The 13,473-nt window shown below is 43.0% G+C and overlaps 1 protein-coding gene across 2 annotated transcripts in view; it reads left to right on the forward strand.

The window, feature by feature from the left end:
* Positions 1 to 13,473, forward strand: part of LOC101174615 (sodium/potassium/calcium exchanger 3) — a 30,444-nt gene that overhangs the window by 14,378 nt on the left and 2,593 nt on the right. For both annotated transcript variants that reach the window (XM_023963091.2, XM_078931659.1), the window contains 13 exons: positions 3,879 to 3,955; positions 4,976 to 5,050; positions 5,294 to 5,378; positions 5,473 to 5,576; positions 6,804 to 6,878; positions 6,956 to 6,981; positions 7,065 to 7,118; positions 7,262 to 7,389; positions 7,906 to 8,066; positions 8,816 to 9,047; positions 9,612 to 9,778; positions 13,109 to 13,223; positions 13,340 to 13,452. In XM_023963091.2, the coding sequence (XP_023818859.1) occupies positions 3,879 to 3,955; positions 4,976 to 5,050; positions 5,294 to 5,378; positions 5,473 to 5,576; positions 6,804 to 6,878; positions 6,956 to 6,981; positions 7,065 to 7,118; positions 7,262 to 7,389; positions 7,906 to 8,066; positions 8,816 to 9,047; positions 9,612 to 9,778; positions 13,109 to 13,223; positions 13,340 to 13,452 (1,412 nt within the window). The remainder of the gene's footprint in view (positions 1 to 3,878; positions 3,956 to 4,975; positions 5,051 to 5,293; positions 5,379 to 5,472; positions 5,577 to 6,803; positions 6,879 to 6,955; positions 6,982 to 7,064; positions 7,119 to 7,261; positions 7,390 to 7,905; positions 8,067 to 8,815; positions 9,048 to 9,611; positions 9,779 to 13,108; positions 13,224 to 13,339; positions 13,453 to 13,473) is intronic.

Below are 13,473 nucleotides of genomic sequence, written 5' to 3' on the forward strand. Positions count from 1 at the left end.
ATCCACCACTACAATGTCTGGTTGATTCTCCATTCCCATCCTATCAGTCTGGATCTGGAAGTCCCACAGGATATTTGCCCTCTCATTCTCTACCACCTTCAGAGGTGTTTCCCATTTTGACCTTGGGGTTTCCAGTTCATATTCTGCACACATGTTCCTGTATATTATTCCAGCCACTTGATTGTGGCGCTCCATGTATGCTTTCCCTGCCAGCATCTTACACCCTGCAGTTATGTGCTGGATTGTTTCAGGCGCTTCTTTGCACAGCCTACACCTTGGGTCTTGTCTGGTGTGGTAGATCTACACCTTGGGTCTTGTCTGGGGTGGTAGATCTACACCTTGGGTCTTGTCTGGTGTGGTAGATCTGAGCCTCTATGGCTCTGGTGCTCAGGGCTTGTTCCTGAGCTGCCAGGATGAGTGTTTCAGTGCTGTCCTGTAGGCCAGCCCTTTCTAGCCATTGGTAGGACTTCTTGATATCAGCCACTTCAGTTATGGTCCGGTGGTACATCCCATGCAGGGGTTTGTCCTCCCATGAGGATCTGTCCTCCAGCACTGTATCCTCTGCTCTCCATTGCCTGAGACATTCACTGAGCACACTGTCAGTTGGGGCCTTGAGCTTGATGTATTCATGGATCTTGGATGTTTCATCCTGGATAGTGGCTTCTACGCTCACTAGTCCTCGGCCTCCTTCCTTGCGGCTAGCATACAGTCTCAGGGTGCTGGATTTGGGATGGAACCCTCCATGCATGGTGAGGAGCTTTCGTGTTTTAACATCCGTGGTCTGTATCTCTTCCTTTGGCCATCTTATTATTCCTGCAGGGTATCTGATAACTGGCAGTGCGTAGCTGTTTATTGCCCGGGTCTTATTTTTTCCATTGAGCTGGCTTCTCAGGACTTGCCTTACTCGTTGGAGGTATTTAGCTGTTGCAGCTTTCCTTGTTGCCTGCTCCAGGTTGCCATTTGCCTGTGGAATTCCAAGGTACTTGTAACTGTCCTCAATGTCTGCTATTGTTCCTTCTGGGAGTGAGACCCCCCCTGTGTGGACTACCTTGCCTCTCTTTGTCACCATCCGGCTGCATTTCTCGAGCCCGAATGACATCCCAATGTCAGTACTGTAGATCCTGGTGGTGTGGATCAGGGATTCAATGTCACGCTCACTCTTAGCATATAGCTTGATGTCATCCATGTAGAGGAGGTGACTGATGTTGGCCCCATTTCTGAGTCGGTATCCATAGCCAGTCTTGGTGATTATTTGACTGAGGGGGTTGACCCTCACAGTCAAATGAGGTCAAACCCCCCCCCCCATATATATATATATATATATATATATATATATATATATATATATATATATATATATATATATATATATATATATATATATATATATATATATATATATATATATATATAATTTGTTTTATTCTTTCTTTGGGAAGCACTTTGAGATGCTATGAAGCATGAAAAGTGCTATATAAATTAAGTTGAATTTGAATTTGAATTTGAATTTTTTAATTCCCCCCCCCTTCATACTCTTCCCCTCTCTCTTTCCCCTGTAAACAAAGGGAAAGAAAATATATGTTTCAAAGATAAAATGTAGCGATTCCTAACTATAAGACTGGAGACAAACATCAATGTACTAACAATAGACTAGTTTATCTTCTTCCACAATTCTCAAAGATTTTAGGAAAAATATTCAGTGATAAATTAGTTACATTTATTGATAAACACAACATTATAAATGAAAACCAATCTGGTTTTAGAGAAAAGAGATCAACCTCATTGACTACCATTGATGCTGTGGAGGAAATTCAAAAATTCTGGACAAAAAGAAATATGCAGCTGGAATTTTTATTGACTTCCTACTTGACAAACTGGAAGTGTCTGGGATAAGAGGACTAGCGCTAACTTGGGTCAAAAGCTATTTACCGGAAAGAAAACAATTTGTCAAGATTGATGAATTTACATCAGAAGGCGAAGAGATAAGTTGTGGTGTCCCACAAGGATCAATTCTGGGCCCGCTGCTATTCAATATTTCCATGAATTATAAATTCAATGTTTCAAAACTTTTAGAACTCATATTATTTGCTGATGACACAAATATATTCTATTTTACAGATAATCCTAGGGAACTTGTCAATGTGGAAAACACAGAGTCAAACAAAATAAAATCATGGATGGATTACAACAAATTATCTTTGAACCTAGAGAAAACCAAAGTGATTTTTGTTTGGAAAGTACAACGCCAATCAAGAGCTCTCAGTTGAAAAAAATAATGTCTCAATTGAAAGTGTCACAGAAATCAAATTCTTAGGGGTTTTTATCGATGACAAACTAAGTTGGAAGCCACACATCAGACACATACAAACTAAAGTCTTAAAAAGTATTTCGATCGTAAATAAATCTATACATATATTAGGATACAAAAGTAGATATTTATTCAACCGCTCCTTAATATTACCATATTTCACCTACTGTATAGAAATTTGGGGGAATAATTACAAGAGTTCACTCCATCCTCTCTGTTTACTTCAAAAACGAGCCATCAGAATTGTACTTAACCCTTGTGCTATCCTATGACCCCCCCCCCCCTTCCATTGAGGTGTTCTCCCTACCATGACAAAGGTGGAAAGATTTCATGTAATCCATGGACACCAGTGAAGATCACAAATCATTGAAGAAAAAAGGTTCAGAGCACTGTCTAGTGGGTCTAGATGACCCAACTCCCAATGTTAAAGTGCCTAGGATAGCACAAGGGATACAGATATCTTGATCATACAAACAATCTATTTTATCAATCCAGACTTTTAAAACTTTGACTTACAAGTCAAACAACGGAGTATTGATGAATTCTCCGTTGCAACCCCTAACTCTGTGTATCACAGTTCATAGTAACTTTTATACAGAGTCAGTTGGAAATCGTTACATTCAATATCCAGAAACAGTTCTTAGAAAATGAAGGAGGAACAAACTGAGGGGATGTAGGAACTTCAAGATCAAACTGATAAGAACCACAAAGAAAAGTTTCTGTGTGTCGGTGTGTGGCACTAAACTTTGGAACGGTTTAAGTAATGAGCTCAAGAAATGTTGAAATATCCAAATATTCAAGAATATGTAGAAAGAAACTCTTATTTCAGGATATGAAGATGAGAGGAGTTAAGGATCAACAGGTGTTTGAATAATTCCAAATAAATGTGTGAACTTGATTGTGGTTGAATAATCAAAGCTCTTTTAATTACAACCACTGAGTTTTACATTGTAATGTGCATTAATGATTACTGAAATGTTTACATTACTATCAATAAGCTATTGATTTTCTTTACTTGATCTGATAAGAACCAGATTACAAAAACGATGACACACTATCAAACTAATTAACTCAGTAGGATGACATGAACTTGCTTCTTCCTGCTCTTTTTTAAGCAATAAATCACTTTAGTTAAAGATCACTATATTTAATTAAGCAAATGTGACTGAAGTGTGTCTTTGTTTTTCTTTGTTTGTTTTTTATGGGATTTTTTTTTATTGTATTTTCAACAATTAGTGCTTGAAATAATCAAATCAAATCAAAAAAGTTGTTGTTCTTGCATCCACCATTGTCTCCACAGTGTCCAGACTCGCACTGACAACACTCTGCTCTCGTATCCAGTCCGTGTCGTCTCTGTTTAGTGTGTGCGCGTCTGGCTATGTGTGTGTTTCTAAGTTCATGTGTATGTGGTTGTGTGTCTGGCTGTGTCTTTATAAGGGCATTTGTATTTTTGTCATTTTCATACAAATTTTTCTTCACACCAGTAAATCTTTTTTTTAAATGTCTTTTTGATGTCAAACATTTTGCGCTTTAGCTTTGACCTTTCCTCTGTTCTGCTCGTGCACGCCAGCGATCCATGAGTTCCCCAGAGATTTCTTCACAAACCAGGAGCGAGCAGAAGGAGCTGTGGGCCTGCACGTCCTCTGTGTGAGTGTCCGCTGCTTCAACCTCCATTTCCTCTTCACATATAACCGCTGTGTATCAGCATCTTCTGACGTAAGGGTGGAGAGTAAAAAACAGCTCTTTAAAAGCAGATTTAGTTTGAAATTTGGTTTGAATTTGAAAGTCCTGCAGGGTCTTCTCAACCCTGCGGAGGTTCTCCTCCCTTAGCTAACGGGGGTTTCAGCCCATAGTTGACATGGATGTTCCTGAAGACTGTTAGCTTCTTGGTCACGGTCTCTTCCTGTGCATCCATGATCTCTGCTTCAGTGCTGCCCTTCTGTTCAGACTTTTGAATCTGCTGGTTGGGTTTCTGGTCATCAGTCACTTCCTGTTTCTGTTGCTGCTGTGTATGGGTTTGTCCTCCATGATGGTGTAGTCTCCAGTTTTTCTGCCTGTAGTTTCTACTCATCTTTGGCACCAAGCTGAAGCACTGATAGATCTTTGCTGTTCCAGCCTGGATAATAACTCTATACTCATCAGTCCTGGGTATATCTGTAACTAAAATGTTTGTCTCCAGCTTTCACTGGAGCCATGGATGATGTAACACCTGCACAGGTACTTTTTCACATCTTAAAACACCCCAGATAAGGTGGGAGGAACCTCAGCCAATCAAAAAGAACAATGTCGGAGAGATATAAAGTTCCCATAAAGAGCTCCAGATGAACAAACATCCCAGACAAAAGAGCTTCTGGACTGCATTCACACTGCAGCCGATAACCGGTGCCCTCTGAGCCCCCTGCCCCTCTCTGGATCAACAGATCAATTGCTTTCAGAAAAAACTTGTGGGTCATCACCATCCTGAGTCATCTGGTCCATTTTGACCGTGACGCTCAGCGTCTCCAATAGGAGCAAAAAAACGTCAATAAAGTTGCTGTGTTTGATCATAATCTTATTGTGGGTCAGTTCTTCAAACTATTTTAAACAAAGATTTGTTTTAATTCTTTACATATTTCCAGATTTCATTTTATTCCTTTCTGTCCCCCCCTCTTGTTTCTGTCCCTGCAGACAGTTTACATGTTCTATGCGCTGGCTTTGGTCTGCGATGACTACTTTGTGCCCTCCCTAGAAAAGATATGTGAGGTAAGACAGCAGTTTCTGTCATTTACCACCTCAAGTTTCTCAGTTGGCCCCGCCCCTTTGTGCATGGGTTTTACGGTCTGACTCTGCCAACAAAAGGCTTCAAGAAAACTGTTTTGGTTCCTACATCTCTGGTCCAAACTTATCTGTTCATGAGTTTGATCCTAAGGTGGAACTTAGACTCAGCCTAACTGAAGTCCTGTGATAGACGACAATGGGGGAAACCCCTCTCTGCCCCCCTTTCAGCATCTTCAAATGAGTGAGGATGTTGCAGGAGCCACCTTCATGGCAGCTGGCAGTTCGGCGCCTGAGCTCTTCACCTCCATCATCGGTGAGCAGCTTTCCTGTCATCTCATGCATCTTTCCAACCTCCATGGAAACTGCTTCATGTTTAAGAACTCCAACTGCTCTTTTCTTCCTGTCAGGCGTGTTCATCACCAAAGGCGACGTGGGCGTCGGCACCATTGTGGGCTCTGCTGTCTTCAACATTCTCTGTATTATTGGAGTGTGCGGCTTGTTCAGCCTGCAGGTGATTACTGTAAAACTCTGAAACTGAGCTGATCATTTTTGTAATGGACTGACTGACTGTGCAGGGTGAATCCTGCCTTTGCCCTTCAGGAGTTGGATAAGCTCATGCAACCCTGTGACCGGAGCTGGAAGAAATGAGTACAGAAGATGGATGGATTGAATTATGACTTAGAGAAACAGAATGGCAGGTGTCAAAGATTGCAAAGAGATTTACAGAGAAAAGGTTTTACAGTTTACTGGGAGATTAAATAAAATACAACAAAGCTTAATGAATCAAACACTGAGAGTGCAGCATTGAAGACACCAATTAAAAGTTAGTTTACCCCTTGTGCTGTCTTAGATGACCCCCCCTTACATTGACGTGTTCTCCCTACCATGACAAAGGTGGATAAAGGTGGAAAGATTTCACGTAATCCATGGACACCAGTGAAGATCACAAATCATTGAAGAAAAAAGGTTCAGAGCACTGTCTAGTGGGTCTAGATGACCCAACTCCCAATAGTAACCCTTGCTATCCAAGGCACTTTACCATTGGGAGTTGGGTCATCTAGACCCACTAGACAGTGCTCTGAACCTTTTTTCTTCAATGATTTGTGATCTTCACTGGTGTCCATGGATTACATGAAATCTTTCCACCTTTATCCACCTTTGTCATGGTAGGGAGAACACGTCAATGGAAGGGGGAGGGTCATCTAAGATAGCACACGGGATAAAGCTGAACATGAACCTAAAAGCAGCTGGGGAGCCCCATCAGGAAGCTATTTCCATCTGTTGACCACAGACTCATGAACTGGACCGATAATCTCTTTCCTCATCCACAGGACTCTGCTATTCTGATAATACCCAGTTATCTCCACCATCATTTTGAGAATGGCCTATTGGATCAGACAGTAAAAAAAAAAATAAAAAAATAAAGAAACAAACACCTAAACCATTATTTAACCAGACTGAACACAAGTTACCTTTGGGTGCAAAGTTGGACTGTTTAACACAGGAGTCAATGGGACGTTGGTCACTTCTGATGCCAGCCTCTAGTGGTTGATTGATGAACTGCACTGTTTGGTACCTTTGGTTTGATTCCAACTCATAAACAGGAATTCAGAGGAGCCACACAGACGGGGTTCCATCACCTGGATGAATGATGTAGACACCAGACAGATGTTCCCTATCAGGACGGCTGCTGTGGTCGGGTAACCTGTCGCCTCACGGTGTTCTGTCTGTGTTATAGACCATCCGTCTGTCCTGCTGGCCTCTGCTCAGAGACTCTACTTACTACACCATGTCCATCTCAGCCCTCATTGTGGTAAGAACAGGACTCAACTATTTCAACCAGCTCTCACGGGAGTCCAGTGTTGTAACCCCTGACTCTGTGTATCACAGTTCATCTATGACGAGAAGGTGGTGTGGTGAGCTCAGATTTGAATTCTTGAACTTTTAATGCTCTTTATTTCATCAGTGAATCCATGTTTAACAGGTGAGTCTGTTTCAGGTGGGAAGCTCTCACGCTGGTTCTGATGTACTTCGTCTACATTTTGATCATGAAGTAAGTCAGACTCGTCTTCATCATGAGTTAAAGCCTGACAAAGATCCTCATCATCAAGCCACCCACGTTTGATCAGAAACAAGGACATTGGTCTTTAGCCTTCTTGTGAGGCTCCTGATGCTCAGACGTGACCTTTATTTCAGGATGAATTCTCACATTGTTCGTTTTCTGGAGAGTCAGAAGAAAAGCCCATCCGGTTTGAAGAACGGTGCCGCCGGCAGCGCTGAACTGGATGATGGCTGTGACGCCACAGCAGTGCTGCTGAAGAAAGGTGAGCTTCCTCGGTGCAGGTGTGTCTTAGCCGTCGCTCTGTATTTTGTTTCAGTTTGTGGCCTGATGGATCAGAACACCTTTGAAGTCTCTTTGTGAAACAAGCATGCATGAATACCACAAGATGTTCTTCAGAATTAGGATCTGTCTTAAAACTTTTGGTCAAAAACATTAAGATTATGTTAAAGTCACCTTCCATCCAATTATGTGTGTGGAGGGGGGCATCTTCATGTTCTGTTCCCTAAAATCCCTGCTCTCCTCCAGCCCAGTGATCACTAGTTCAAGTCTTGTTACCAAAAGGACAAAACGATTTGACAGGGACACAAGCGCAGCAGCCACCACTTCTAACCTTGCTGCACAATGCCTTTGAGCAAGGCCGCAAACCCAAATGTTTCAGGTCCCGGAGCCACCGAGTCAAGTGTGTTGAGGATCTTCTGAGATGTGATTAAAGGCTGCAAAATGAAAGTCTGACTTCACACGGTGTGTGTGTGTGTGTGTCTGTGTGTGTGCCCAACAGCAAACCACCAAAGGAAGGTGTCGGTGCTGATGGTGGACGAGCTGTTGTTGGCGTTCCCACACCAGCTGTCCTTTTCTGAGGCAGGAATGAGGATCATGATCACCAGTCATTTCTCCCCCAGAACCCGCCTCACCATGGCGTCACGCATGATCATCACTGAGGTGGGGGCAGCTTCCAACCAATGTCTGTGTTTCATCCGGAACCACACATCAGCTTCAGCAGCAGCATGCTCAGTCTGAGCTGGAGAAACAGTTTCAGGACAAGCCTGATGTTGGAGCTGCTCCTGAATGCTTCCATGCAACCACCAAACCTAGCAAAATCCAAAAGACAGAGGGACAATCAGGGGCGGAGCTCCATCATTTTCTATGGGGGGCAGGTGGGGGCAGAATGAGAGCAAATGAGAAGAGCAGAGTGAAAGGATCAAAAATACATGTTTCAATCACTTTTGTTTGTGTAATGCGTCTTTCAGCATTTGCAAAAACGATACCCCCCAGCTTTTTCCACATCCCTCCACATGTCAGTGACTGCAACAATCACACTTGTGGAGGAGGATGGGTAGCATAAGTAGCGGCATAGCTCAGAGTTTCTAGAATGAACATTCACATTCAGCTCTCAGAAAGACATTCCTGTCAAGTTCTGGTTTCCGTCTCTTACAGCACACAGTCTGTCTGACTGCAGAAACACCAGCTGTGTTTTCACATTCAGCTGCTGGACTTTCATGTGAACCAACACAGGACGCTGAATTCCTGTTGAGAGCCAAAACAACAAGCATCTTAGATCAAGTCATGAGGCTCTCTGGTTCCTCCAGCTAGATCTCCTACCTGTTCTGAAAAACGACAGCCAACAGTAGAATGTGGTGGAACGTTGCTGAACTGGTCTTCATAGCACGGCTGGTTTGTCTGCCACACAGAGACAGCGGCTGATCAACACCCGGACTCTGACCAACGGAGACTCGGACGTCCCCTCTAAAGGCCGGCGGGGCACAAAGACCGGCCGCTCTGCAGCTGAGAGGCGCCTCAGCATCCGGCACAGCGACCAGGAGGCAGGGCTCCAAATGGAGGATGAGAAGAATGGCAATGACGAAGAGGAGGAGGAAGAGGAGGAGGATGGAGAGGGACCCTTTGTACCTTTACACTGCCCAGGTAGGCTCCTAGTTGACTCCACCACCTGAATTTGGATTACCAAGACAAAACTACAAATTACTTTAAGTTGAGGAGCTTCTCATAAATGTGGGGGCATTACCCCCCCCCCCGCCCTCTCAGGTCAGATATTGTGTGATTACAAGAGGTGGGGGGTGGTAGGTGGATGGGGTTCAGCAGGGGAGGGGGAGTTTAACAAAGTCAAAGAATGACTTGAAACAGTCGTCAAAGGACGATGACATTCTTTTAACTGCCGTAACTCTTCAACCATGGAAACGATTAACGTCATCCCAGCGGATTCTGAAGCGGCTTTGCGCTGAAATAAAAATCCTTACAGCATCGAAGTGTTGACACAATCAACGTAAATCAGCTGATTCTGTCGGTAGTGATGTGTTGCATATTGATGCCTCAGAATCAGCTCATTCACATTCATTGCTTCAACAGTTGAGGAGATCCAGTAGGTCCAAGAGCGTGGGTTATTTAGGGGTTGCCAGCAACTTCTCTGTGTTAAAAAGTTCATTTGAACCAGTGAATACTTAGAGTTGAGCTCTGTGTCGCCCCCTGCAGGAGGTCTGCTGAACAAACTGAAGTGGCTGCTGGCCTGGCCCCTCAGTCTGCTGTTTTACCTGACCATCCCAAACTGCTCCTCCCCCCGCTGGGAGAAGTGCTTCATGCTGTCCTTCGTGTCCTCCACCCTGTGGATTGCAGGCCTTTCCTACATCATGGTCTGGATGGTATGAAGAGACTAGCGAGACAGTCTTAGAACAAACTGGGTTGATGTTTGAGGCTCACAGCAGTGTCTAGGGCTGTTCCTGGTGGTTTCACAGACGCCTCCTTGAACCAAAGCCCTCTGGGAATGTGACCACAGCCTCCCTGACTATTTACGATTATTAGTATTAGCCTGTATTAACCAGCAGATTCCCATTGAAATTAAAATCCCTTTTGGCCAAGATGCAGCCAGAGTCAGTTTATGACTCACAGACACATTAACCCTTGTGCTATCCTAGGCACTTTAACATTGGGAGTTGGGTCATCTAGACCCGCTAGACAGAGCTCTGAACCTTTTTTCTTCAATGATTTGTGATCTTCACTGGTGTCCATGGATTACATGAAATCTTTCCACCTTTATCCACCTTTGTCATGGTAGGGAGAACACGTCAATGGAAGGGGGGGGTCATCTAAGATAGCACAAGGGTTAATAGATTAAAACCATAAAGCAATTAAACAAAATGTTTGTAAGAAATTTAAATTCTAAAAATCAAACAGTGAATCATAAATATTACAGTATTAGTAATGTGTGGATATAGGGAGGCAGTGATCAAGCTGAAGACTCATCAATGAAAATGGTTCTGCCTCCTAGTGGAGAGAGAAGGACATTTCACTCGTTTGTGTAGTTCACAATGATGTGTCAGTGCTTTGCAGTTGGTTATGAACCATAAAGAGGAATGGTAAACACTGGCCAGCATTTGAAGGCCTGAGGAAGAGGCATTCTGATCATGAAGATGCACATAATGTAGAACAACAAAGTTGAATGTAGAAGATGCTATTTTGCTTCAAAAAAACAAAACAACTTTTATCACTAAAAGAAACCCATCATGTGTTTTAGCTTTCAAGGTTTTCAATTGAAGGATTCATCAAATAATACACCAAGGTACTTGTACTTATGAAACATCTTGCTCAAGTGTGGTGACTACTGGGATAGTAGGAGGGATTTTTCATTGGACAAATATATTAATTTTGACTTCTCCGAACTATGAACTGGTTTGAGCTGAAGAAGTGAGTTTTGGACAGCAACAAGGGCTTTCTGTAGGGTTTCTATGACCTCAGTGAGAGAAGATTCACAACAATAGATAACTGTGTCATCAGCATAGAAGCCCAAGTTAGCTTTGAGACATTTTGACCAAAGTCATCAATATAGAGAATAAATAAAAGGAGGCCTAAAACTGGAACTCTGCTGCACTCCTTTTTGGATGATGAGTAATTCTGAAGAAGAGTCTTTACATTTAATGCACTGAATTCTGTTATGTAGTTTGAGCAACCGCATGTTCAGAAAGTCCAAGGCTAAGTAATCTGTCTTTCAAGACAGCATGATCAACTGTCTCCAAAGCTTTAGATCCCAGAAAGCTAACTGGCACATAACAGCATAAAATAAGGCCAGTTTCCACATTGAGAATGTAGCAGGCTCAGGCTCCAGAAGGACCTAGCTGGTTGAGGCTGGAAAACTTCTAGAACGGTGTTTTACAACCAGTGTGCCGCTAAGTTATTTACCACATCCAGTGGTGGACAAAATAGTTGGTACCCCTCAGTTAAAGAAAGAAAGTCCACAATGCTCACTGAAATGACTTAAAACGTTCAAAAGTAACAATAAATTAAAATGTATTGATAATTAAATAATCAAAATCAGCCATTACTTTTGAGTTGTTGATTAACAGAATTATTTAAAAAAACAAACTAATGAAATAGGCCTGGACAAAAATGATGGTACCTCCATAAAAGACTGAGAACTAATTGCCCCGGGGGTCATGATAAACTCAGGTATGTCCTTTCATTGACATCACAGCTGTTTTCAAACCCATAATCAGTCAGTCTGCTTATTTAAAGGGAGACAAATAGTCACGGTGCTGTTTGGTGAAAAGGTATGAACCACACTGAACATGGACAACAGAAAGTCAAGGAGAGAATTGTCCCAGGACATAAGAAACAAAATTATAGACAAACATTGTAAAGGTAAAGGCTATAAAACCATCTCTAAGCAGCGTGAAGTTCCTGTGACCACAGTGGCACATATTATTCAGAAGTTTAAGACCCACGGGACAGTAGCCAACCTCCCTGGACGTGGCCGTAAGGGGAAAATTGATGACAAATTGAGGAGACGGATAGTTGGAACTGTATCCAAAGAGCCCAGAACAACCTCCAAAGACATTAAAGGTGAACTCCTAGATCAAGGTACATCAGTGTCAGATCACACCATTCGTGGTTGTTTAAGCCAGAGTGGACTTCATGGGAGATGACCAAGGAGGACCCCACTGTTGAAAGGAAATCAGAAAAAAGCCAGACTGGAATTTGGAAAAATGCATGTTGACAAGCCACAAAGCTTCTGGGAAAATGTCCTTTGGACAGATGAGACAAAACTGGAGCTTTTTGGTAAGGCACATCAGTTCTATGTTGGTAGACTCAAAAATGATGCATCCAACCAAAAGAACACTGTCCCTACTGTGAAACATGGAGGAGGCTCCGTTCTGTTTTGGGGCTGCTTTGCTGCATCTGACACAGGGTGTCTTGAAGTTGTACAAGATCAAATGAAATCTCCAGATTATCAAGGCATTCTGGATAGAAATGTGCTGCCTAGTGTCAGAAAGCTTGGTCTCAGTGGGAGGTCATGGGTCTTCCAACAGGACAAAGATCCAAAACACACAGCCAAAAACCCCCAAGAATGGCTGAGAGAAAAGCGTTGGACTATTCTGAAGTGGCCTTCTATGAGCCCAGATCTGAATCCCATTGAACATCAGTGGAAGGAGCTGAAACATGCCATTTGGAGAAGACACCCATCAAACCTGAGACAACTGGAGCAGTTTGCTCATGAGGAGTGGGCCAAAATACCTGTGGACCGGTCCAGAAGGCTCATTGACAAATACAGAAACAGTTTCATTGCATGGATTGCAACAAAATATTAAGTTATTGGTATCATTTTTGTCCAGCCCTATTTCATTAGTTTATCTTTTTAATAAGTCTGTTAATCAACAACTCAAATGTAATGGCTGATTTTGATTATTTAATTATCAATACATTTTAATTTATTGTTACTTTTGAACGTTTTAAGTCATTTTAGTGAGCATTGTGGACTTTCTTTCTTTAACTGAGGGGTACCAACTATTTTGTCCACCACTGTATAGGGATGGAAGTTCAATTCCAGACTCTCCTTTTTTGCAACTTGAAGTGCCCTGCACCCCCCTGTGGGTCAGGCAGGTCTGCTTTTAAGAAACGGTCTGAAAAATTGATCATGTTAACCCTTAAAATATTAATTTTGTGCATTTCCCTCTGGCCTGACCTCGCCGTGTCTTTAGGTGACGGTCATCGGTTTCACTCTCGGCATTCCTGATGTGATCATGGGCATCACCTTCCTGGCAGCCGGCACCAGCGTTCCTGACTGCATGGCCAGCCTGATTGTGGCACGTCAAGGTAATCTAAGGAAGACGGCTTTGCTTCCCGACAGTCTGGGACGCGCCTGAGTGCTTCCTGATGGTCCTCTCATGTTCTTTTTCTCTCGTCCATCACATTTCCATATGTGTGCTCAGGGATGGGGGACATGGCGGTCTCCAACTCCATTGGCAGTAATGTGTTTGATATCCTGGTGGGGCTTGGTCTTCCGTGGGCCCTCAAGACTTTGGCCATCAACTATGGCTCAGACGTAGGTCTCACCTTCATCTTT

Source organism: Oryzias latipes, chromosome 15, assembly GCF_053564925.1.
Source record: "Oryzias latipes strain Hd-rR chromosome 15, Olatipes_Hd-rR_3.1".
In the NCBI taxonomy this organism is placed as follows: Eukaryota; Metazoa; Chordata; class Actinopteri; order Beloniformes; family Adrianichthyidae; genus Oryzias; species Oryzias latipes.